Source organism: Euleptes europaea, chromosome 6, assembly GCF_029931775.1.
Source record: "Euleptes europaea isolate rEulEur1 chromosome 6, rEulEur1.hap1, whole genome shotgun sequence".
Lineage (NCBI taxonomy): Eukaryota > Metazoa > Chordata > Lepidosauria > Squamata > Sphaerodactylidae > Euleptes > Euleptes europaea.
The window spans coordinates 56,850,135-56,876,914 of NC_079317.1; the positions used below are offsets into that span (position 1 = coordinate 56,850,135).

The window sequence follows — 26,780 nt, forward strand, 5'->3', positions numbered from 1 at the left end:
GGCCTGGTCAGAGGACAGGATCAGACTGTTAGTGATCTAGCCAGAAGAGGTTTCTGGGGCTAAAGATGTATCACTCGGGAATCACTGCAAAAAATCATTTTAAATATAAAGGGTAATAAATATAATTTGGCATTCTTTCACATTCCAAACAGTCCATATTTCACCAGGTTTTAGGGTGTGCAAGGATCACTACTACCACTGTGTCCCATCCCTCAAGTTTAAATTATTGTCATAAATAAATAGGCTAACAAAAGCCCTGGCTCAAGTCAACCAACCTAACAGTGGAACTGTTACATGTTCAGCCTTCTTACTTTGAACCTGGCCTCCTTTGGAAAGTCCCTGCTATAACATTTCTAAACTAACAATTAAAGAAGGGCTTTTAATAACACATGCAGTGCATTCCTAAGGAGAGTTACTCCAGTCTAAGCCCATTCATTTCAATGGGCTTACACTGGAATAATTCTCCTTAGGAATGCACTGAAAGGCTCCAAGCCATGGGAACAAGCATGGGAGCTACAGATCCTATAAACAACAGGAAGAAAATAACATGCTTCTGTTGTTCAGGCTGCCCTTACATTTGGCAAGAGAATAGCAACCATCCCTACCCAACCCAGAAAGTAAAAGATTGTCTCTTGTGATGCACACTTTGGATGGCTCCCTCTCATTTTTTTAAAAGGGCTGACTGGATACAGGGGAGGAGATTGCAAGGATACAGTCCTGTTTCTGAGAGCCAGTGCACACAGTATAAAGCTTAAATAAGACACTGCTCATATGGGCTATCTATCAGCATAAGCAGTGCAACATCTAGGCCAGTTCACACTAACCAGCAAGCCATATACAAGCAGCTCACAAATATGAACCCACAAAGCTGCCTTATACTAAGTCTGTCTGCTCTGACTGACAGTAGCTCTCCAGGGTCTCAGGCTGAGGTCCTTCAAACCATCTACTACATGATCCTTTTTAACTGGATCAAACCTGGGATTTAGTGTTCAGGACAGCCTGACATACCCAAGAAGGTGTTCAACCAAGCTGTCATGTCCACGCAAAGGCTATCTGCAGAGCTACCTCAAAAGCTATCTACAGAGCTACCTTTGTCACAATTGCATTTTTCAAGACCACCACCACATAAAACCATTTATCTATTTCAAAAGTGTAAGTTGCATTCATAATGGGTCACTAGTGTGACTAAAAGGTTTGATAAGTTTGTTGTCTAAGTGTTTTACATCTTTGATATATTGCTGCAGTTTGGAGCACCGCCTTATTCCATTTTCTGCTGACATTTTTCTAGAGACTGCAATTGGACAAATCACAGTGTTAAAGTATATATATATTTCAATACGGAGGGCAGTTCATGCAAACGCTCCTTGCTTTCCCATGAACATAACCAAATTGTGAAAATGGAGACCCTACAAGTTCTATGGTGGCCACAAGGTAGTGTGAACTAGGAAAACAGAAAAGGTACTGGGGAGGGGCTGTGGCTCAGTTTGTAGAGCATCTGCTTGGCATGCAGAAGGTCCCAGGTTTAATCCCCGGCATCTCCAGGCAAGAGGACTAGGCAAGTAGCTGATGTGGAAGACCTCTACCTGAGACCCAGAAGAGCCGCTGCCAGTCTGAGTAGACAGTACTGACTTTGATGGATCAATGGTCTGATTCAGTATAAGGCAACTTCATGTGTTCATGTGTAGTGGAGAGCAAGTGTGGTGTAGTGGTTAAGAGCAGTGGTTTGGAGTGGTGGACTCTGATCTGGAGAACCGGGTTTGATTCCCCACTCCTCCACGAGCGATGGAGGGTGAACTGGGTTTATTTCCCCACTCTGACACATGAAGCCTGCTGGGTGACTTTGGGCCAGTCACAGCTCTCTTCCTGATCTCTCAGCCCCACCTACCTCACAGGGTGTCTGTTGTGGGGAGGGGAAGGTGAGTGTAAGCAGTTTGATTCTCCCTTAAGTGGTAGAGAAAGTAGGCATATAGAAACCAACTCTTCTTCTTCTAGTGACGAGGTTGAATTGTTGCTATTCCTCCCTATACTGAATTTCAGATCTAGACAGTGCAATCTGAGTTGTTTTTCTTGGAAGTTTATAGTGCAATCCTATGCAGTTACTCCAATCTAAGCCAATTGAAATGGTCTTAGACTGGAATAACTCTCTTTAGGATTTCACTGTGCATGTACTTTACAAGTCACATAGGAATGCAATCTTCAACACACGACGAAACCAAATTAACTGAAATCAGTTTGATTTGATTTGTTAGAATCGGGTTGCAAACCTGGAAACGAACGTTGGCGTAGGGATTAAGGTGGTTAATTTTAAAGTTTACACTGGAGACAATTTAAGTTTACCCTCGAATTCCAGCCGCGGGAATTGTTAAAAACACACACAAATCGCCATTCGTGAAGCAGCCTTCGTCTACGCGGAAGACAAAAGGCGATTTTTGGAGTTCCGATGACAGGCATGGAAAAGAGGCGATTTTTATTGGCGAAGCGCTTTCGGGGTGCGCTTGCAAAAAGGGAGGGGCCGCATCCGAGTCTTCTCTTCTCTTCTCAGTTCCAGCAATTTCCCCTTCCGAGGTTTGCCTGGAAAAGAACCAAGCGAGGTCCTGCCCCCTCTCGAGATCAATTCCAGAACTGCACCTCCTCCCCTGCCCCTCCCCCCCTGCCCCTCCTCCCCCCCCAGCGCTAAGTGAAAGAATCCTCCCCATCTTTTCTCCGCTGGCTTCCCGCGTCATGTTCTGGCGTTGATGGGTGGGTGGGAACGGCGAGCCAGACGTTTGTTCAGTTTACCAAAAACATCTCAGGAGTGGGTGGAGAACTTGGAGACCATCGTGCAAAACCCGCAGAAATTACGAAACATTGTAAAGTAGCAATACGTCTTAAAATTATTTATAATGCGCGTGTGGGTCTCTTCCTACAGCACATTTTCGCCAATTTCCAATAAGCGTGCGTGGGGGGGGGGGGGAATAACACCGGAGAGGGTTGTGAAACAAAGCGAAACAAGCCGGGCTGCAAAAGGCAGCAGTCCACGGGCCGTTTACGCGCGGGAGGTTTTGCCTCGGATTTGCCCCTCTTCAGGCGCACCTTTTCCCCTTCCGAATGCTCAGGACTCTGCAGGGGGGCTGGTGGTTGAGTTTTGAGACTATGGATGGGGGGGAAAGCGCATCTGAAGAGCGGCAAATCCAAGGCAACCCCCCCCCCCGTGCTTAAATGGCTGAAAAATGGAGGCGATCAATGTTAATCAAAGCGAGGCAAATGGCAGCCCGGCCAAACTGGGGCGTTTTCAAGGTGGGAAACGCAACGCCGAGCTCAACCCCAGCTCTGCCGCAGAAGTCCTCGCGAGCTGTGTGGGGGGAGGGGGGAGGGGGGAGGGGGGAGGGGGGAGGGGGTGGCCTCATTGCGTCGCAATGGAAAATGCACCGAAGGCGCGCGGTTGCACAGCCGCTCGAGCAGTGGAGAGTGTTGTGCCACAAACGCTCTGAGGGTTTGTGTGGGTGACTCCGTAGTGCACCGAGGGCACACGGAAATGGAAAGGAAGGAAAGAAACGGCGGCGTTTCCACTCACGTTATGTTCCACCACTTAAATAGGGTCAGCGAGGGAACGGATTTAAATGGCAAATGGCAGACACCGGCGTCTCTCTTTCGGGGAGTCACGTTCCGCTGCATGCGTTTCTCCCCCCCCCCCAAACCCCTCAGCGAAACAAGAGCGGAATGAATCGGGCATTTGCGAAATGATGGAAAGGAATGGAATGGGGGCAAAAAAAGGCGCATCGCCACCAAAGCCCCACCACGCTTCCAAAAACTACTTGTAGCTTCTCCAGCATGCAACCCGGAACACGAAAACGGCTGTCTTAAAAATCCGGCCGCTCTTGTAGAAACATAATTTACCAACGTTAGAATAAGTATCTGTATCTACTGGACCGAGTTGAAGCGGCAGCAGTGGCATCCTAACCAATTTCCTGGGAGTAAGCCCTGACCAGGATGGCCCAGGCTGGTCAGATCTCAGAAGCTAAGCAGGGTCGGCCCTGGTTAGTATTTGGATGGGAGACCACCAAGGAAGTCCAGGGTTGCTACACAGAGGAAGGCCCTGGCAAACCACCTCTGAGTCTCTTGCCATGAAAACCCCAAAAGGGGTCGCCGTTAGTCGGCTGCAGCTTGACGGCACTTTACACACACACAAGCTCTATTGAATAAAATTGACTTACTTCCAAGTAGACATGGTTAGGCTTGTCCCTTAAGTCTGTTTGACAAAAATGGGCAGAAAGCCTCCAGAAAGCTCACCACACAGCATTTGTCCAACAGGAAGTCTCATTTCAGCGGAACAAACACCGCTAGTTTTTGCTCGAAATTCAGCGTTGTGAAAAAGGGGGGGGGGACACGCGCAGACACCCCCTGGCCGTTCTAGCGGGACGCTCGTGCCCATTTGCCAGTCTTACAGACCTGGAAGTCAGGCCGATTAATTTAAAGAGAACTTCCTTCGAAGTACCCGTGCCTGGGTTTGGAGCCTTACAGCCCGAACCTATTCATGCTCACTCGGAAGTCTCCCTGGGCTCTGCCTGGCTTTACTCCCTAGCAAACGAGCAGCCCTTCCTAACCTTGCGAGACTTGGGACCACTACGCTGCTTCTTCCTCGGCGGAGAGGTTTGTCAAGTCTGAAAGCTTTTGTTTCCCTCGAAACCACATCAGGCCGAAGAAGGAGAAAGAATAAAAGCGAGGCGGGACAAAGTCTCAGTGCATAGAAGCCTGACTCCGTGCACGGAGAAAAAGGGGCCTCCAGTCTACTTTGCAAAAGTTGATCCCGCCTTTCAGCAAAGAAGGAAAGGAGCGCAGGGGGGGGGGCAGGCCAGAGGGGATGAATAGTGTCACATGTTGCGTTGAAATCTTGACAAAAGAGCCTTAGCCCAGCATCCCCTGCCCTCGTTTCCTAACTAGCGGTAACTTACACAAACCCTGCTCTCCGAAAAACTTTAAAAATAACAGCTTAGGTTGGAATATGTCTTTAAAAGTTTCTCTCCCCGCCTCCTTGAAAGTTTTTATGGGTTTGACCGCATGGGTGATTCAGTCTCACGTCAATCATCTCCCTCCTCCTCCTCCCTCATTTAAATGAATTTGGGAGCTCCTCCCACGGGGTAAGGGCTAAAACTTTATAAATCGAGCTTTAAGCAAAGCTTTTCTGGAAAGTGAGAGAAGGGAGAATTGTTGGAGCTGGAGGGGGAGGCGAGAGGATTCCAACCCAGGGAAACTGGAGGCTGTGCCTTACAACACTGTGATTCATTTTATTTTTTATATTACAATCCACCCCTCTTTTGCTAGTTGAAGATGTCTACAGCCCTCGTGTCTCCAACCATCTTCGACCTGAGTGAACTTTTATGCAAAGTAAGTTTCCCGTATTCTCTTTTAAAACTTTTTTAAAAGTTTTCCCCCCACTGGCGCATGGGGTGCTTAGAAGCTATCGATGTCACTGCACCAGCCCCCCCACCCCAGTCCCGCTTTTTCTCCATATTCAAGTTAGGAAACCGACGTGTTTTACTTCGGATTGTAGTTGCAGTTTGTGGCCCTGTTTGGTTCTTAAACTGGTTTGCCTGAAAAGAAGTTACGGCTTGTTAGCAGAACTCTGATTCGACTCTCCTCGTGAGTTATTTTATTTGACTTTCTGGCTTCCCTCCCCCCCTTCCCAAGACTTGAAAATGTGGAAGCCCGCCTCTTGTTTATGCGAAGAGCTTTCCTTGATGTTTCCAGTTACTTGCCGGGATTGTGTTCCGTAACTTTCGGCACGCAGTTTATCTAACTTAGAAATGTCTCTCCTCCCTTGCCTTCCATCAGACTTAACGCTTGCAGAATGGGACTCTTGCTTCCTCGTGTTCTTTCAAGCTGTGTGCTGCCTTGCGGGTTCAGTGTGAGGAAGAAAGTGCACGCCCGTGACTAATCCTCCATTTGCTTGAACCAGAAAGCTGCTTTAGGGTTGTAGTCGGAAGATTCTTGTAGAAATGCCCTACATCTCTGTGCATTCTATGCATTGCGCGAAGGCTTTTTTTTTATTTTATTGGTGGTGTGAATTCCAAATTAAAACTAGTGCATACGGATGCGACTTGTCCCTCGCCCTTTGGCATTGGCAACCAAATGCAAGGGTTCACTAACAAAAACTCTGAAACTCTTGCTGGTCTCGGACTGGACTCGAATCTGTTCTACTGCAGATCAACTCCGCTACCCTCTTAAAGTATAACCGTAAGAGCATTTTGCTCTGAATAAACTCCAACGAATAGGCCCCAGTAGATCTGCTTAGGATTGCTGTGAGGTTCTTGACGTGTGTTCGAAAAGGTGGTTTCTGTGCGTTTAGCTTTTTTCCGCGCTCCTGGTGACTGGCTCAGATAGCCCCAGGTCCACTTGCCTATTCAGGGTGGGGAAGGATAAGCTGTTTGCATGGCCACGATATTCCATAGGTCGGGTGTGTTGCTACTTCGCATGATCTCCTCTAAGTTGTGGGGGTGGGGAGAGCTGGAAGTGTATTTTGGTTTGGGGAGGGAGATTGGGGGGTGAGGCTTTTTAAAAATAACGTTTGCAGGAAACCACCCCGCCCCCTCCCGCCCGCCCCAAGTTCTGCAGTGGAAGCGGCTGCTTGCAGCCTTGCCTGCGCCTTATCTTCCTCACCCCCTTCTTCGTGGCTGCGTGTTTCTTTTTCTCGCGAGCTTATCTGTGTGTAGCCGAGGTTTGCCTACGCATGTTTTCCCCATATATATGACTGACTGAAGGAAGATGTGGTTGCGAAGGGTGACTTAATGGTTAGAGCATAACTGGCGCGGGGGGGGGGAATCTGAAGCTGTCTCCTCGACAACTGTGTTTCATTGAAAGTAGCTGCTGAATGCCAGTATTGGCGCAGTTCTTTGTAGTATTACAATTGCTGCTGATAAATTCCAAAGCAGAGTTAGCACAGACTTTGAACATCTGACTTGCAGCTCTAGTTCTAAAGGTGTTGAATGTGGACATGCAATGATAACATCCCTTATTTTTTGGGAAAGGCTTCTGGAGTACCTATAAAACGTGTGAAACGTTAAGCCTTGCCTCTCCTCCCTCAGCCCCCACCGTTGCTTTTGAACCGTTTACAAGCTGCAGCTTCCTTTGCATCCAAAAAAGCTAATTGCAAAGGAATCCTCTTGTGGTTATGGGTGAAGTCTAGCATGGATCACATGAAATGCAACTCCTGTGCAGGGGGTAGGGCAAAAGGGATGGGATTAATTTCGATTAGTAACTAGCGTGTCTCCTGAAGTTTGCCACCTCTTTTCAATGTGCATTCCTTTTTACCCTAAATTAGAAAATTTTGGACATCCAAGAAGGCGTGCTTATACATGCTTAAAGGTGTAGTAGAAAGCGTCTTTCTCCTTCCCCTCCCGCTCCTCATACTTGATTCTTTCCCCCTCTAGGGGCATTCCATCGGATATGAGTTAAACAACATGCTTGAGAGGTTTGGAAGTAGGCTAAGCCCTTGGAAAAGACACATTGGGCCTGGTTTGAAATCCGGGGCTGAGATGTGGCTTTTAGGATGGCTCCAGGAGTGATTGTGTGGGGCTCTCTTGCCCCTGGAAAGAGGAGCAGTGTGTTTCATTGATGAAAAGTACTTAAACAGTGTGAATTAACCCCAGGCAAAGGGTGTTGTGTAGTAGCATTGTTTACTGGGTTCTTGGAAGGTATTTTGATATTGGACACGGAACAGCAGAACTTTAGATTCAAGCACTGTGCCTTGATGTGTTTGTGGCCCAGAGGTTCACAATGGGAATTGATTGGGGTCTAAGGTTTTCTGGTAGGAATGTTGGACAGGTATTATAGGGCGCGCGAGAGAAGAAGCCAACTTTAAGCCGCAACTAGTTAGAAGGTTCTGGAGAAAGCTGGGTTGGTGACTGCTTTCTTGCTTTCTCCCTGCAGAGCAACAAGATGCTGAACTACAACCCTTCAGGTGTTGGAGGGTGTCTGTTGGACAGGAAGGCAGTGGGAACTCCAGCTGGCGGGGGTTTCCCCAGGAGGCATTCTGTCACCTTGCCCAACTCCAAGTTCCACCAGACCCACCTCCTGGGCAGCCTCAAGGGGGAGCCAGCCCCAACACTGGGGCCCAGAGAGAGCCGTTTTCGGGACCGGTCCTTCTCCGAAGGCGGCGAGCGTCTACTGCAGCAGAAGCAGCCTGGCGGACAAGTCAACTCAAGCCGCTACAAGACAGAGCTGTGCCGCCCTTTCGAAGAGAACGGAGCCTGCAAATATGGCGACAAGTGCCAGTTTGCCCATGGCATCCATGAGCTGCGGAGCCTGACCCGCCATCCCAAGTATAAAACAGAGCTCTGCCGCACTTTCCACACCATCGGTTTCTGCCCGTATGGGCCCCGTTGTCACTTCATCCACAATGCCGAGGAGCGTCGGGCCGTGGCTGGCAGCCGAGAGCCCGCCATCAACGAAAGACCCCGCCTCCAACACAGCTTCAGCTTCGCCGGCTTCCCAAGTGCTGTAGCCACCAATGGGCTGCTGGACAGCCCCACTTCGATAACCCCTCCGCCCATCCTGAGCGCGGATGACCTCCTGGGCTCTCCCCCTCTGCCTGACTGTGCCAGCAATCCCTTCACCTTCTCCAGCCAGGAGCTGACCAATCTCTTTGCTCCCAGCATGGGGGTGCAGGTGCATGGTGGGGGCTCTCCCACCACTTTCCTTCTCAGATCCATGTCAGAGTCACCTAACATGTTTGACTCTCCCCCAAGTCCTCAGGACTCCCTCTCTGACCAGGAGGGCTACCTGAGCAGCTCTAGCAGCAGCCACAGTGGCTCGGATTCGCCCATCCTGGACACTTCAAGACGCCTTCCCATTTTCAGCAGACTTTCCATCTCTGACGAGTAACCTGGTGTTGCTTCCTGGCTTCTTCCCACCTCTCTTTTTCATTGTTAAGCTTGTAATCTCTCTCCTCCTTCCCCCCACCCTCCCCTTAACATCTCTGGTTTAGATGTTAACACAAAGATAGTCCACTTGCCTAGCGTCCACTCACTGGCTGAAAACAATAAGTGCCAAATTACAACTAAGTGATAATCGTTTACAAATGTAGTGCCTTTTTTCATATTTTCACTGTGACTATATTACCTCTCCAGCTGCAGAGGGCACCAGGCAGCCTCCATAGAGCTATGTGCACTTCCAGATGTGCAGGGAATATCCGGAACCAGCAGCTCCCATCTCTGGCCACGATGCAGGATTTCCCCATTCTTCCCTTCCTCTGGTCAATATATACATTTTTGGTCGACTTAAGGGCATGTGGGCACCTGTTAACATCAAACCCTTTATACCTTTTAAAGACTAATCTTGCCTGAATCTGCTCAGGTCAACCAGAAGAACAGCTGAGAATGGACAGTGACTGTGACATGCATGGGGCTTGGCGACTGGAGGGGGAAGGCAGATGGACAATGAGAGACTTGCTTTTGGTGCTACCAGTTCCCCATGTGTACATTTGACATCTTCAAAAAAGTTGGGGGAGGGGGGGTGTCTAACGGTGTTCATTCCACACATTCAAGTTCTGTGTAAACAAAGTTCCAGTAGTCATAGCTTTAATGGTTTGCTCTAGAGTACAATAGACCTTATCCATAGAGCACTCACGCCAAGCTTTTTATTTTTTTTCCCTGGGTTTTTAATTTTGTATAACTTCAGAAATTGGAGAGCAAATTTTGCTTGTCACTGCACAACAATATAAAGCTTATTTAACTTATCAAAACGTATTTATTGCTGAAACCTATGCTTTTTTGTTAATTTTGTTCATATTTATCGGGATGATGAATTCATAGAATATATTCTTTTATGTTTAAATTATGATCTTCCATATTAATCTTAAGATTGTGAAGTCTTTTTTTCTTCCCCCCCCTCCCCCACAGTTTAATATATTATACTACAATGACATTTTTGTAACTTTACACTTTTTGGTTATTTTATTTTAAAAAAATGAAAAATTAATTTAAAAAATGCAACAGCTGTGTTTGGATTATTTATTTTAGATCGTTCCCTTTTTTGTGTCAGACTGCAAATTGAGTTTAATGTGCTTCTTTGCCTCTTTTCCCCAACAAGGCCTTTCCCACATGGGGTGAAATTCTGACTATGCTGGTGTCATTGGAACTTTTGTAAATGACTTCAGCAGGGTCGGTGTTTTGCTGCTGGCCTCTAGAATGTATATGCACAAGCTGTGCTGTGAGACGATAAGAAGGAAGACTGCTTGCTTCCTTTTTTTTGTAAGTACTTAAAGGAAAAAAATCTACCCTTTTGTTTCAAGTGCCTATATAAAGACATTCCAAATGCAGTTTGTCTTTGCTTTTCTATATTCCAGGATTGGAGTGTTTCCTTTTTTTAAGGTGAACATTACTGGCACAAAGAACACATTGAATGTAATTTTTTCCCATTACTGTTCACTACATTGCCTTGCTTTTCTTTCCTTGTGTGAGTTTATTTAAAAAAAATCTTTTGTAACGACTGTTTGCAGTTTAAATCAATAAACCCCAAGTGTTTTTTCAAGAATTTGACAGTGAAACTGGTTTTACTTGCAGAAAAGGAACTCTTCAAGGAACTTTTCAGAACAAGATATTCTCTTGCCAAATCTCTTCCACTTTGGCATAGAAGTTAATTTGCACAAGTATCTTTGGTGCACACACCAACGTTTTCCCTGATCAAGATGAGATTAGGTGAGCTAGGATAGCTGGGTCTTATCTATTGGCTTTCAGATCTGCTGTAAGAAGTTGGTGTTTTAAATAATGCAATTGTTTAAAATAGGCTGTTCAGAGTATTACAGCACATTTGAGTTCTGTCTCGAGGTTCAGTTGTACTGGGTAGAAGAAAAAGTATTGTCAAAATCCCAGGTAGCCTATCAGTTTGGCTTCTCATACAAAGTTTTCCAAGAACTGTTGAAAGCAGGCCACTGCATTGGTGTGTATATATTCTTGTTAGGCCATATGCCTTGAACAGCTCTTGAATTATGAACCTATGACTCTAACCGGCACCACCTCCAACTGGCAAAAAAGGTGCTTACAGTCACTTGAACTGGTCTAAATTTGAGCCATGGAACTTTGAGACTTGAGTTCCCAAATGCAACCATGCAGTAACAAGAGGGCATGAGAGAGAGTAGGGTGAATCATGGCTTCAAAAAATAGGTTGATACAAAGCACAACCAAATCTGGCATTCAAGCTTCGTTGGCAAAATTTAACAATCTGTTCCAAAGAATTCTCATCTGCCAAAGCCAGCATACTCTGACCAGCTGAGACATGTGGATGTTGCAGAGATGAGGCTGCAACAAGTTTGTGTAGGCATGAGATAGCACAGAGGAAGTAGCTTATAACCGAAGTACATATCTTCCTGGTTAAAAGTTATGGAGCACTTCAGTTATGTTCAGCAGGCTGTGTGTAGCCTGATTTCACACGCTAGCTTTTCAATGAATATGTGAGAGACTGTCAGCCATCATACTACTCTGAAATCTTAGTTACACTAAAAAGCTTATCAAATGAGGGATACATTTCAGAAAGGTAGATATGCTAGTCAGCTGCAGCATGACGAGAAGGGGGTTCTTCTGGTACCTGAATTTTTAACAGCCTTACTGTGGCATAAGCGTTCATGCACAAGGGCAAAATTTGTTAGACCTTTGGAGCACTGTTCTCTTTTGCACAACCATATCATAGACCTACTGTACCTCATGTGTTTTATGGCCTTCTGACTTCTTCAGTTCTTTTTGTATCACAACCACCCTGAGCCTAACACATTGCACATCTGACACGGCTCTAGTTCATAAAGGCAAATTTTAGTCTTGCAGGTACCCCATAACGGGGGGTGCACGCCTTGCTTATGACAGTGTAAAACTTCATCTTACTAGCAGCCCAGTATTCGTGAATATTTGAACTACAAAGGAATGAAAACTGCTCTGTTTGCAATCTAGGCACTATGAGGGAAAAGCAAAGCTCTTCGTTTAGTATGGCTTTAAATCTTAGGGCCAAGCTAGATGTGTCCTCAAGTTGGGTGTGAGTTCCCCTGATGCTCATGTCAGCCTCTGGGAGCTAATTTGCTACGGGGTACTGATTCGGATTGGAATCCTGACATGGGAAAAGAGGATTCATCTCTGGAGGGCTGTTGCTTATCCTATTGGTACCTGTGTGCACTGAAGGGCTATAGCCCCTCAGTGCACACAGGTACTCTCATTCACAGGTACCCCCATCTCTCATTCACATCTACTGGGAAGTAATTTCCCAACAGCCTCAGAGGCCCAATTCAGATCTCGACTGACACAAGGGGGAAGGCAATCCCAAACAGCCCCAGGGGGATTATTTGGGGCAAATAATCCCCCTGGGGCTGTTTGGGGTTGTCCTTCCCCCTTGTGTCAGTCGAGATCTGAGTTGGGCTTCTGAGGCTGTTGGGAAATTACTTCCCAGTAGATATGAATGAGAGATGGGGGATGTCATGTCCAGTTTGGCTATGAGGGACAGGAGAAGGTGGTTCAGAGGCAGGTTCAGACTTTGAAAATTGATGCATAGGAAGAAGTCCCAAACGATAGAGAAGCTAAGACGGGGAGGCTGGAGGAAGGGCATAGTGCAGTGTAATTTTTATTTCTTGTACCCTGCCTTTCTCCTCGGTGGGGATCCAAAGCATCTTACTTTGTTCTTCTGTTCTCCATTTTATCTTCACAACAACCCTGTAAGGGAGGTAAGGCTGAGTGTATTACTGGGCCAAGTTTACCCAGCAAGCTTCCACGTTAGAGTGGGGATTCAAACCTGGGTTTCCCAGATCAACTTAATCTAGTCACTACACAACACTGCCTCCAGTAATGCAGGAACCTGTTGGAAAGGTGGGTGGAGCCAGGCCTGAGGCAAAGGCAGTCAGTAAAGTCAGCTAATTAAGGAAGTGGGGATTTATTAGGGTATCGTCAAGAAAATGAAAGAAGGCTATGAGCATGGATGAAGAGTGGGTGCTTAGGCAACTGGCTAAAACAGAATGATCAGGGTAGCTAAAAGACTGGAGACTGGGTCGAAAATAGAGATTTTACTCGAGGAAATGGACTTTCAGAGGGGCTGGGTCATACAAACAGGAAGTTTATGGGCAAGAGGGCGGTCATGGGAGCAGAACCATGGAGTGTTGCTTTGAAGAATTGTCTAAAAAAAATTTCCCCCTGTAGTCCCTGCAGTACTTTGGCCTAAGGGTCAGTAAGTGCTGTGAGAGGGTGTGATGGACTAAATTTTACCAATCTGGTTTGTTAAACAGCCAGCTGTTTGGTAGCAGACTTCTAATATAAAGTGTTGCTTTGTGTTTAAACCATTGAGTGCAGATATACAAATTAAAGGCAAGCAGGACCCTTATGAGGAAGTTTTAACCACTGGGCCTTTGGGATGCTGTATTTGTCTGCACCTGGTATCCTAATGTAAGCATCTTCCTTATGAGCGCTCTGTCACCCATGTCCTTGCCACATGCATTGCCCAGCATCGTTGGGGACAGAGGTGCAGATGGTGCCAGGTGGCAGAGCTTTTGACAGCCACAGTGGGCAGCAGTGAATGTGAACCAGTGGAGGAAGAGCACACAGGCAAGGTGAGAGGCAAGTGGGGGGGGGGTTCCTTGGGCACTCTCTTCTACTTCCCCACCCTCTCAAATCTGAAACTGGCCCTGACAAAGCCAGTGTACTGCAAGAAGTGAGCGGGTTTCCTAAAATAATAGCTTAAGTGTACAGGGGCTTTGGGGTGTGGAATTCTGCACAAAATTTGTGCAGAAACTGAGTGTGTAGATCAGATACCTTTGCATGAGGCCTGCTTGTGATAGCTACAGCTTGTAGATCTGGTAGAAGAGAAGAGTAAAAATGTATAGATAGAGGAACCCAAGATTACTTGTCATGAAGTTAGAATACTAGCCTTGAAAAACGTATGAAGGCAGTTACAGTGTTAGCATGAAGACTTAAATGGTGATAAGTAATCAGGCAAGTAATAAAGTGATTACAATAAAAATGAAATAAAAATCAAACCAGGTAAGACCCTGGGGGTTATGTGTATGGAGCTCCTAGCATTCTCCCCCCCCCCACACACACACCTTTTGAAGTACACAGAGTGTAGGTCCCTGATTCAGACTGAGACTGGAGGAGGAGGTGTTTAAGCCACACTGTTTTCCTGGTCTGAAATAACCCTGAAGGCCTGCTGATTGTTGAGGCAAGCAGGAAATTCCTTTATTGTATGTTTGCTCCTGTGGGGCAAGTAGCCCCACAGAACTGTTTCCATTTGGGAAAATGGTATGCAAGGGAAGGTACCCCCTTGCAGGGTTCCGCATGCAGGATATGTATTTATTCTTCAGAAAAAGTAATGCTAGAAGCTCCATCTGTGGAACTCCCAAAATCTCATCTGGTTTTATCCTACCCTGCCTGCAAATTATAAGTGATAAGATTTGGTCGTTCGACTGGTTTGCTTCTGTTAGCCGTATTGGAGGGCACAGGTTGTAAGATGATGACTTAGTCTATCAGGAAGTAGGCTGATTTCCTGTAGGCAGTTTTTAAGAACATAACAGCAGAGGACTTCATTCTGATGTTTTTGCCTAAGGCATTTATGCCTATAATATGTCCTACCCATTCCTGAATTAGCCCCTCATTCTCTTGTTCCACAATATCCGAGTACCTCAAATTATGCCAGAATAATTGGCCTCATTCAGGAAAACTCAGTGTTTCTTTTTTAATTAACAATTTATTGGGATGTTATTGACAAAAATTGCTACAGGACAATTAGTGGCAAAAAGCATGGTCAGCACTTCCAGAGGAAAGGAGATCTATTCCCCCAGCCAAAAGCAAAAAGCATGACTGCAGTATACACAAAGAACATTCAGAAAACCCAAAAATAAATCAGTGTCTTGTGGAACTTTCAAAAGGAACAAAATTTTATTCCAGGGTAAGTTCTTATGGACTAGAACTTATTCAAATTCTGTAAATGGATTCTCACTATGCTGTCATTATTTGTAGGAGATATGAAAAACAAAACAACTACACAGCAGCATCAAGGGACCATGAGATGCAGGAAAATACAGGATGAAATGTCATTTTGTGAAGTTAAGATCTAGGAAGAAAAATACACAGATCATTCCCTAGTTAGTTGAGATGGATTTTGGGTTGGAATTTGCAAAGATCCTTCCCAGTTATAGTGAGATAAAAATCCCAAATCCAGGTTGAACCTTGCGAGAGGCAGATGAGACAATCTTAGTAAAACCTGGAGCACCCAACCCATTCTGGGTCTAGCTAACCATAATAAGGAATGGTCTCTATTTTTTTCACTATATTTGAATTTGAACTATTACATTTTACCCTGCATTTTGCTGCATTTCATAGCCCCGTAATCCTGTTTCTTTCTTTCACACTACATTAAATGATGGCATAATTAATAGGGTTGCCAATTGCCAGGTACTAGCTGGAGATCTCCTGTTATTACAACTGATCTCCAGCCGACAGAGATCAGTTCACCTGGAGAAAATGGCCACTTTGGCCATTGGATTCTATGGCATTGAAGTCCCTCCCCTCCCCAAACCCTGCCCTCCTCAGGCTCCGCTCTGAAAACCCGCCAGTGGCAAAGTGGGACCTGGCAACCCTAATAATTAAGATCTGTTCATTGCATCTTAAGTGATCTCCAGTTCATGAAAGCTTACCCTGGAATAAAATCTGGTTTTGTCTTAGTGGTGCCAAAATATAAAATCTGATGTCTTTTGTGGTGTTTATTTTTATTGGAACAGACTAACATGGCTACTCCTCTGAACCCAGAAAACCCAGTGAACTGAGCTGATAGCAGTCTCAGGCAGAGAAGGCCCATAGCCTTCAGTGCCTTGGGAAATGGACAAGAGGCAGAAGGAACAAAGAACTCAGCCCATGGAGGGCAACTATTATAGCAAAGATGATTTGCTATAATAGGGTTTCTGTCCACCCGTGTTTTGTTTTTACTTGCTCTTGCAAGTTACAATGGAGGTATTTACACGGACTAAATTTAAGACTAAACCAGATTATTAGAGAATTGTATTGCCCGGTAGTGTAAACGTGTTCTTGATCCTGTAACTGTCTGGTTGACTAAACTGTGTCTGGTCTCTACAAAAGCCTACACTTATTCCCTAGACAGCCTCTGTCTTAAAAAGGTTTTTAAAACATCCTAAATGAATACCTGCTGTGCTTTGATTGAATACTAAGGGCAGAGCAGAGCTACGGTTGATTTATAGCCTCCCCCTCTAAACCAAAGAGGGTTCTAAAGGAACCCACTACAACGTTTAAACATAGCCAAAGGCGTTGAGGAACACAGTTCTGCAATAACAAGGGAGGAAGCAGGACTTTGTGGGTTGGTTGCTGCCAGGCGTAATGTGGTTTATTACGTTTCCTCGTGGGTATAACAGAACTTGTATTTGCTGCAGTTGCTGTTTTATGGGCCAGCCCAGGTTGGGTTGGATTAGATTGATTGCACTTCAAATGTTTTGAATTCCACAGCTTCATTTTCAGGTTCTCTTTTCCCTCCTTCCCTATTCTCCAGTGTTTGAATTATCACCTACAGATCTCTCAGAAACAGTTTTAATCAAAACTGGCCCTTTACAGGAAAATTAAGAAAACAGAAGATCTTGCCATTTCTTAATGCCTGTTACAAATCAGTCCTTTTTTGGTTGTTTGTTTAATTTAATATCCCCTACCACCACCCTCTTACTCAACAGGCAGAAGTGAAACCTCCATTTAACTGTCTTCAAAATTTTCAACTGTTTGTCTAACATCTGGCTGCCATCTTCAGAATTAACCACTGTGGGCTACAGAGAACGGTATTTCTCTGGTTTCTAAAACTTCGGAAAAATGATTGGAAGAAGTAATGTCTCTCCCCCTCCCCCTTAAAAAAGTTACCACAATCTGCTGGCATCAACAGAGGTATAAATGCCTTACAATCAAAATCCCAAGTATTTTCTTCTATGCCAGTTTTGCCGGGGTGCATCACAATTTTAGTGTTGGTTCAACAGTGTTCTGGAAGTGATCATTGTAACTCTTCTGGGAACTGAATCCAGGTCAAAGAAGAATAGTTTCTCCGCTGAGCTGCACTGTCTCTTCTCTGTTTTGCCTTTGAACTAGAATACAGAATTAAGAATACCAAGTCTTGGTTGCTTCTTACTAAACACACCTTAACTGTTTGTGTACTGTCAGTTTCTGGGTGTTCCAGTTCTAGAAGAGGGTGAGAGTAGCAATATAGGTTTGTGCATGTTTCCCCCCCCCCCCAAGTGACATGAATAACTACATCTAATATCTGTATGGTTCCTTTAATTTCAGTACTGCAGGCACTTTGCAAATGTTAATTATTTAGAACTCTTTGGAGGTAGGCCAGTATGAACAAGACTTTTTTCCAATTGAGCTAACTTGGCCAAAGATGCCTTGTGAGTCAGCGGAAGATCTAGGAACAAAACTGAAATGCATTGGCACCCCCACCCCCTCTTCCATCTCAAGTACACAGGAAATATTTCCTGTGAAAACTGGGGAAGTTTAAGGATGGACAGATACCAAATGCTTCACAGGGCAAGTCTGCATTATTTATTTACCTCATTTACAGGTTGCCTTTTTTGCAAAGAAAAAAATTGTAGAATTGAAATAATAGAAATAGCGGCGCTATGCAGGTCAAAGGCTAAGCATTCTGGAGAAGAGACTAACACCCATAGGATAAAAGAAAACAAAGTTAGTTTTAAATGCACTCAAATCACTGGGTTTTAAGGAATTTATTTAGCAGATATATTTGGTAGTTATTAGTTTTCAGCCTTGGAGCTTGGTTAAGTTTGTCAACAGTGCTCTGTTTTTTTCTCTGAGTCTGCAGTTGCACTCAGTGACTTCAGCAAAAGAATGACATGATCCTTGAAAGAAAAGATGAGCTCTGGATGTGCAGGATCATCACCCCAGATTTGAAGAAGAACATTCCATTTATTTTCGGCAGTGTGTGGGCTACAGCTATGTGTAGAACAGTAGTCAAGAGGACCGTGGATGTCTCAGATGCATAATTCTGTGGTCTCTTATGCATAGGCTGGATCTCCCTGCTTGGACCTGGGTTCATTGCACATTAAAGTTACCCAGATTGGGTGAAACTGTATCATTGGCTTGAATGATGAGGGACGAAACTGCTAATCGAGCCATGAATACAGAAAAGCAGCCTCCCAAGCTCCAATCAAGTCCCAGCCCTTTAAATGCTGGTCTCTAATTAGCTTACTGTGAGAGAAGATTTCCTTCCCCCCCAAACCCAACTGCCGCATAAAAAAGCATTTTAAGAACAAAAAACGGAGCTACCTGAAAGAAGGGGGGGGGGAGAAATCCAAGCCTTGTTTTTAAAAAGCCTTTCTTTTGCTCAGAAAGAGCTCGCAGGAAGCACTTGAATCCCTGCCTCTTTACACACAGCTTCATTATTGGCTGTGAGAGAAGCCAATCTTCTGTGTTTCCCACTAATGCAATATGCACACTCTGTGACTCTGGAATGAGCCAGGATCTATGGTTTAATTCGGTCCAGAAGAGGAATGGGAAAAGCTGGGTTCGTTTTGCATCGAAACAGCGTTGAGCTTCCAAGGAATGAGATAGCGTGCAAACTGAAAAATTTGATCCTGGCTGAAACCGGGAATAAAGGACGTTAAAGCGACCATGCATAAATGACCTATCTCTCTGCTTTAGTCCCTGATCTGTAAAATGGTGGACATTAATTGTTGCCTGATAGCATTGATACAAGGATAACTGAAATAACTACACTCTACATTATGGTGTAGTCATTAGAATGTTGGTCTGAGATTGAAGAGACCCAGGTTCAAATCCCCACTCTGCCATGGAAACTTGCTGCATGACCTTGAGCCAGTTACACACACACACACTCAGCCTACCTTTTTTATAGGGTTGATGTGAGGATGAAATGGAGAAGAACGATGTAAACTGCTTTGCAATAGGAAAGGTGGGGTATAAATGAGGTAAATACTAACATTAAGATATGTGAGGCACTTTGAATACATAGTCAAAGATGAAGAATTCTTTGAGTTTTCATCAGATTTTGATAGGCATCCTGAATGAGCAAAATGACCTAGCATATATTACAGGACCTGAGTGCATAGATTAATGGGGATTAGTCCTTTCCCAGCGGTGTTCTCCTGGATTTGTAGTTCCGCAGTAGCTGGGGATAGGTGGATTTGCAGGTTGGGTTATTGTGATCTGTTGTTGAACTGGTACTCTGTCCAGTAAGCCTCAATTTTCTTAATGTTTGTGTCTGATGTTAATCTCTAGGGCCAGATTAAGGCACGGACAGGCAACCTTTTCGATCTGAGCACCTATCTGAGTGCCCATCTGTGAAGATGTTAATGTACCAGCAAAAGAAGGGAGGGAGGACAGAAGGGTTGTACTTTGCCAGATGCAATGGGAGGAAGCTGAGCCCAGCGGTGCTGCTACCACCTTAGGGGGTTCACATCAGTTCCTTGGACAGAGAACCAGCACTGCATGCAAAACAGAATAGTTTGGAATGCCACTCTTTGGCATACATGCTGGAGGTTGTGTACTCCTGGATTAGAGTTGTTGCGTATATACTTATCACCCTGCTGCCACCAGTCTCTCTGCTTGAACTTGCAGAGATAATCTCAGGTCTATAGTACCAGGAGACTTCAGTACTCATACTGTGCCACCTTGTCTGGAGCAGCTCAAGATTCCATGACCATCAGGACAACCATTGGCTTCAACACATAGCATGACACAATTTTTAAAACTTTTATTCTTTTTTTCTTCTGGTTTGGAGGAAGATTATTTGAAAACAGAAGAACTAGCAATCACACGTTTGTCATGGTCATATCACTTGCAGGTCAGGTTTGGGACTGAAGCTTTCTGTACCCTTTGCAGAAGTGATGGACCTATTAAGGTGGTCCTCCCTGGAAGACTGATGGATCCAGACATTTTCCCGATAGCTTTGACGGGATTTTATCCCACATGGTAGAACTGTTTTGCTCCATGGTTTACCAAGGCACTAGGGACATTGTAAAGCATAGACAATTTAGATCAGACATGGAGTGGGAGGGTCCAGTTCTGATCAGGACTCTAGCATGCATGGGAAAGGGGATTCAACCCCCTCCCCCGCACCATTTTCCAAACCTGAAATGACCCTGGGGAGCCACTATTTGTTCTAATGGGAAACGTGTACTTATGTGTACATTTAACGTGTAATGACACATTCATTTCCATGCATGCCACAGTACTGAACAGAATTGGGCCTCTGTGTACCTGAGAAGCCTATAACTCCTTGTGAACTCTGTATTGTATGAATCAGCTAAGTGTGGGAGTTGTGCATCTCCAGGACTTTGAAACTGATTTTCTATCAATCTCTTTCAATCGGGGAATGGGCATCAAAAACAGTCACCTTAGTTCTGAGGTTGCCAGCATGGTGCTCATGGCCCCTGTGGTACCTGCCAGCACCTTTGCTGGCACCCACCAAGTGTCTTTAAGAATTGTATGAGGCTCACTTTTTGCCCAGCAAGACTTCTGACCGACTACTGCAAATTTCATTGGCTGTGCAGATTTTTAAAAAGCATTGCTTTGGTGGCAGCTGTCACCACAGCACAAGTATCTACATTGTATTACTGAAGTTCAGCTGTGGCAATCATTTTCTGGTTGGATCTGCCTTGTACAGCAGCCATTTTGTTGCTGTGCCCACCATGCCATGTCACAATTCCAGATGTGCCCACAGGCTCAAAAATATTGGGGACCCCTGTCTTAGTTGATGATGTGCTAGGAGTGTATCTCTGTTGATTATCTTGGACCTTGCAGCAATTCCCTCAACTATGGTATCTCTCTGGGTATGATGGAATCCCGAAGTACTATACTGTGGTGGTTCCAATCCTTCCTAGAGAGGTAGGGTCCAGATGGTAGCATTAGAAGGTTGCTGCTGTTCTCTGTGGTCTTTGGGGTCCTGCAGTGTTTCATCTTATCTCCTATGCTATTTGAACCACTAAGGGAATTTTTCATGAGGTTTGGGATGCAGTCATCAGTATGCCAATAACGCAGCTTATTTCTTGGTTTCATCTGATTCTAAGGCACCTGTGGATTTGCCTTTTCAGTATCAGGAACCAATGATGGGCTGGGTGAAGGTGAACAAACTGAATCTTATTCTTGACCAGAGGGTGGTGATGTTGGTCGAGGGTTCAGATGATCTGGGAAGTCATGTTCTGTGCTGGATGGTTATATTCTTCCAAAGGACCAAGTGTACAAGTTGGGGATTCTGTTTCACCTGGCATTGCTCCTGGATGGCTCACGTAGTGACCGTAATCAGGAGGTCCTTTTACCAACTTACTGTTATACCAACTGCAACTTTTTCTGGTGAAATCTAGTCTGGCCAGTTACAGAGAGCTGGTGATTATAATGCAGTGTAAATGCAGCTGCCTTTCAAAAGTTCACAAAAGCTTCAATTAAACCAGAATGCAGTTGCATGTTGGTTAACTGTGTAACTAGGGTTGCCAACCTCCAGGTACTAGCTGGAGATCTCCTGCTATTACAATTGATCTCCAGCTGATAGAGATCAATTCACCTGGAGAAAATGGCCGCTTTGGCAATTGGACTCTATGGCATTGAAGTGCCTCCCCAAATCCTGCCCTCTTCAGGCTCAGCCCCAGAAATCTCCCGCTGGTAGTGAAGAGGGACCTGGCAACCCTATGTGTAACCCCTTCAGTCTTAAAAGGGCCAGGTTAGTGGTCACAGGATTGTGGATGCCTCATTCAAAACCTGAAGATACTTAAACAAATAATGATTGCTGAAAGGTGAGGGAAGCAGTAAGGTCAGACTGGGAGCTTTAACACACTGTACAAATGAAATTATAATGGCAGTCCCAAATTTAGGGCAAAAAGAGAAGAAAGTCTTCGAGTCACTTTTCCCCATAGTCTGGTGACCATCCAGGAAGCCACACGCTCTCAGGATAGCCCCAGAAGATGGCTGCTCCTCTGCTAACTGCCTTTCTCCATCTCCACTGTCTGTTTTCCCCAGGAGCTTTAAAAATCTGGAAATTCTCCACACCATCAGGAGGAAGAGCACCTCCGCTTCTTTCCTGGCTGCATCTTTCTCTTGGAGTTCACCACCTCCTCCCGTTGCCAGGCAACTGCTCACCCGGCCTCCTCTGCAGGGAGCCCCTCCCTCTAGTCTAGAGGGCAGTGTTTCCCGGCTAGGGACAACTATGCAGGTGAAAACATGCAACACATCTTTTAATAATAAAGAACTATTTTTACAAGGCTTACAACTAGAATTGCCAGGTCCCTCTTTGCAACCGGTGGGAGATTTTGGGGCGGAGCCTAAAGAGGGCGGGGTTTGGGGAGGGGAGGGACTTCAATGCCATAGAGTTCAATTGCCAAAGTGGCCATTTTTCTCCAGGTGATCTGATCTCTATCGGCTGGAGATCAGTTGCATTAGCAGGAGATCTCCTGCTACTACCTGGCAGTTGGCAGCCCTACTTACAACTGGGTTTAGCAGCTATGAGCAATTACGTGAGCTCTAATCCAGCTTCACTGGTTTATTTTATTTATTTTTTTATTTACATCCAGTTGGACTAGAATATCTTAAGGAAAACCTCTTATCTGTACTGGAGAAGTTCTGCTGCTTTCAAAAGCGGAACAAATGTCAGGGTCTTGGTGGCTTCTATTTTTTCTTCAGTTCGCATTTCCTGCAGTTCTTTGGAACGCATCATCGCTGCAGTTTATTCATCGCGTCGGACATTAAAGGACTCCGTCTCTGGGAATCAGCCATTTTGGAGATTTGCAGGCTGACCTTGCCTGTCACTGTCCTGTTTCGATGCTTGGTTCCACGTTTTGCTCTTACATGAGATGTATCACGGTTCGGGACTGTTTGAGTTTATAAACGCAGAATTGGTTGATGGTGTTATTTGTATGCAATATATAATGTTTATGGGTTAAGGAAATTACACTCAATGCTTATGTTCTGATAATAAGAGTTGTTAATTAGTAGTAAATTGATGTTTGCATTTGCAAAATTAATAGTTGAATGGTAAATATATGGTTGTTTGTATTTACACGTTAAATAGTTGATTTTCTTGAGCTTTCGTGCTGGTACTTTAATTAACTAGGGTCTGATAGGTGACAGCATCAAGGCTGCTGGGACATATACCTGGTCCCATTCTCTTTTAAGTTTCAGAAAACATGTAAAGACCACAGGGCTGGATCTTGGGGGATTTGGCAGGGGCACTTGCCCCGGGTGCAAGGAGAGAGACGGAGCCAGCTCGGACATGGGGAGGGGCACCGCCATGGCACACCACAGGTGCAGCTGCCCACCCACAGCATGGCTGGTGTGCATGCTACCTGCCCACCCAGCCACCCTCAGCTCATACCACCCGCTGCTCTCCCTCTCTTTTTCTGTGGGGGCAGCTGCCACATGCCCTGCCTGGCGCATTTCTCTCCACCCCTGGGACCACAAGCACCTGGCTCCAGCATGCACCACACACACCCTCCCTCTCCCCTGCCCCATGTGCTCCTTCCCCTAGCTCCATACCTGAAAGACCATTCTTTTTGAATGGATGTTTGACCTAGATTGATGCTACTGGTGGCTTTTTCAAAGCTTTTTTCTGTTTTGGAAAGGTGGGATGACTTTCTTTTTCAGTCAATACATCTTCCACTACGCTTCTAAACAGGAAAAAATATTAGAAGTTTAGCCTACCCTTCCAAGTAGTTCAAGGAAAGTGTAGACAGCTCTTCATTCACTTCATTCACTTTATACTGATAGCACATCTTTCAGATAGTTTTGGAATTAGCTTTTTCCCACTATGGGCAGGGGAACGTCTACTCACACTCCCCCATCCCCCATCAGTCAATGGAGCAGCAAGGGGGCAATGGTGAGGAAAAGCAGTGTCATGTGATACTAGGATGTCTTTTCTGGACAAAAAATCCCCAAGTGATGTGACCGGGGTTGTGTGACATTCTAGGAATCTCTGGAAACTCTATTGTTTTTACCACTTACCAATTTTTGGCTGGAAATGATTTTGCAGCATCACATGACGCTGTTCCTGCGCATCTATGGTTGCCAACCTCCAAATACTAGCTGGAGATTTCCTGCTATTACAACTGATCTCCAGCCGATAGAGATCAGTTCAACTGAAGAAAATGGCAGCTTTGGCAATTGGACTCTATGGCATTGACGTCCCTCCCCATCCCAAATCCCACCTTCCTCAGGCTGCGCCCCAAAAACCTTCCACCGGTGGCTGAAAGAGACCTGGCAACCCTATGCGCATCTCTGCCACACCTCTGATCCTCCTGCTGATTGCCAGCCAACCCTAGGTAGTTTAAACTGAGAGTGACTAGCCCAAAGCATCATGGCATAATGCAGATTTGAGCCTGAGTCTCCTCACCACATTGGCTGTACAACAACATGCGGTGAAAGGTTCTTGACAAAGTGTGTTCATGCTCAGAACAAAAAGCATATCCAGCTTCTATGGCATGAATAATTCACGACCACTTTTATGAAGTTCAGGATAATAAAATAGTAGCTGTATGCTTCACAAAGGCTTTAATCTTCTCTCTCTTTCACCTCCACTAGTTCTAAATATAAAGGGATAATACTAGTGGTAAAAAGGTAAAGGTCCCCTGTGCAAGCACCGGGTCATTCCTGACCCATGGGGTGACATCACATCCCGACGTTTACTAGGCAGACTATATATACGGGGTGGTTTGCCAGTGCCTTCCCCAGTCATCTTCCCTTTACCCCCAACAAGCTGGGTACTCATTTTACCGACCTCGGAAGGATGGGAGGCTGAGTCAACCCTGAGCCGGCTACCTGAAACCAACTTCCGTTGGGATCGAACTTAGGTCGTGAGCAGAGCTGTTGACTGCAGTACTGCAGCTTTCCACTCTGCGCCACGGGGCTTTACTACTAGTGGTTGATAACTTGAAAAGACAGATACGAAATCAAATACTAACTTATTGGGTGAAGTAACAGCTTTCTTGTGGGAATAGAAAGTAGATCATCAAGTGGCCAGCAAGAAATGTGCCGGTGGTTTGTGTCCACAGCAGATCACGATCCATGTTCACTTTCCCAAGTCCTTTCAAACCCACTTAGTATACAGATGTATATAGAACTGAATGTACTCCTGGGTGTGTGTTTTTAAATGATGCATCATATTGCTCTTCCCAAGTATGATATTTTTAAGCTATCATTGGTCATGGCAGAATTAGTTGATAAAGGTATTTCATGAGAAATGTAGCTTTCCATAGTGTGCTGCCTCATTTGGAAGTATGACAATCTACAATCCGTCTACTTACTTCTGAATTCACCCATAGGCAATGTTCACATCAGTGGTATCTTCTGCTGAACACGCTTCAACTTGTTCCCACTAATAAGGAAGCTGCAATAAACAGGAACACTGACTCTTTTTCTAATAAAGAGGTTGAGTACATTTCCTTGCATCTGCGGTGTCTGCATGAGCTGAGTAGACCCCTTTAATTTTTCCAGGGTACACCTTGTATAGGGAAGGGCTCATACTTCCCTAGAGAGCAGATGGAGACAAAGAACTGTGAGATAACCTTGCATGAATTCATTTGACCTCTTCATAGGTAAAATAAGTGTAAAGCACAACTTCATGGGAAATATATCAATACTGCTGTTCTTTGCATGTGAATACAGGCTTAGGATGAGTTCATGTATCAATGTTCATTGCTCAAGTAATGTCTCATGAGTATGAAACAGCTATTATTGACCAACACCAGAGACAAAGCTTTCAGTTACATCAGGAACATTTTTTTTCCCGCTGAGCACTTCACACATTCAGCTGTGAGTCACTGAGTGATGAATTCCAGAAAGTCTGCCATTTTATAGTGCAATGTATGCAGAGTTACTCCAATCTAAACTCTGTTATTGAAATGGGCTTAGACTGGAGAGACTCCATTGGATTGCCCTATTAATCTGTTGCTGCAGACGGGTAGCACCTCAAAAACTAACAAATGTATTGTGGCATAAACTTTTCAAAGACCTTTCTGCTGGCCTCAAAATCAGCAACACATTTTTTTTCAAAGAGAGGATCAAGGATCAAATTGCTGAATAATAGTTTATCATCAGTTCTGTTCATTCTGGACTTGGTCAAGGTTGTGGCTCCAATTCTCACTACAGCTGTTAACTTAGCATAGTTAGAAAGTATTATTGCCAGTTCTGTTATAAATAGGTCACTCTTTTATTACCTTGTTTACATATGGACGCTTCATAGAAATATGGTACACATTAGATTTCATGGCCTTTTGGTCTCACTATATACATTTTCCCCTTTGTACTTGTATGTGCATACTTTGCCAGCTTTGCGCATCTGACAAAATGGTCTCCAGTTTGTGAGTCTCATAGTAAATCTCTTAGACTTTAATGTGCAACAAGGCTGTTTATTGGGTGATAAGCTATCAAATGATGCACATGTGAATGGGCCTTATGTGTTCCCACCACAATGAGGATGAAGAAGTGACTTTGTTATAAACTTGAAGGTAAATATCGCTCTCTTCCCCCCAACTTTTATGAATATTTCAGGTAATCAAGCAGCAGAAGCACCTATTAAATTTATATTGGCTTGAGGAGGAGGAATCAGGGTGAGAGAGTGAGTTAAGGAAGAGAAAGGAGATGATCTTGAGAAGTATGCCCTATATTCAGCCACAGATAACCTGAATATGTTTGTTCTCTGCCAGATATAACAGTGCATCAGCACCAGGTGGGGCATGTTGCCACACGGTGCACATTTTTGCTTGCTCTAGCATGCCCTGTTCCCACAGGTTAACCTCACCCTCCTTCCCATATAGCACAGCATCACAAAGCCCA

The 26,780-nt window shown here is 45.0% G+C and overlaps 1 protein-coding gene across 1 annotated transcript; it reads left to right on the forward strand.

Moving 5' to 3' along the window:
- The first annotated feature begins 5,132 nt into the window (after positions 1 to 5,132).
- Positions 5,133 to 9,222, forward strand: ZFP36L1 (ZFP36 ring finger protein like 1). Its single transcript, XM_056850834.1, has 2 exons — positions 5,133 to 5,364; positions 7,906 to 9,222. The coding sequence occupies exons 1-2, from the start codon at positions 5,308 to 5,310 to the stop codon at positions 8,857 to 8,859; spliced, it is 1,011 nt and encodes a 336-aa protein (XP_056706812.1). The 5' UTR covers positions 5,133 to 5,307; the 3' UTR covers positions 8,860 to 9,222.
- Positions 9,223 to 26,780: the final 17,558 nt, after the last annotated feature.

Excerpts from the sequence above, each read along its gene's own strand:
- ZFP36L1 (XM_056850834.1), top strand. The coding sequence starts at position 5,308 with ATGTCTACAGCCCTCGTGTCTCCAACCATCTTCGACCTGAGTGAACTT. Across the intron at positions 5,365-7,905 it reads TGAGTGAACTTTTATGCAAA|AGCAACAAGATGCTGAACTA; the intron begins GTAAGTTTCCCG and ends TTCTCCCTGCAG.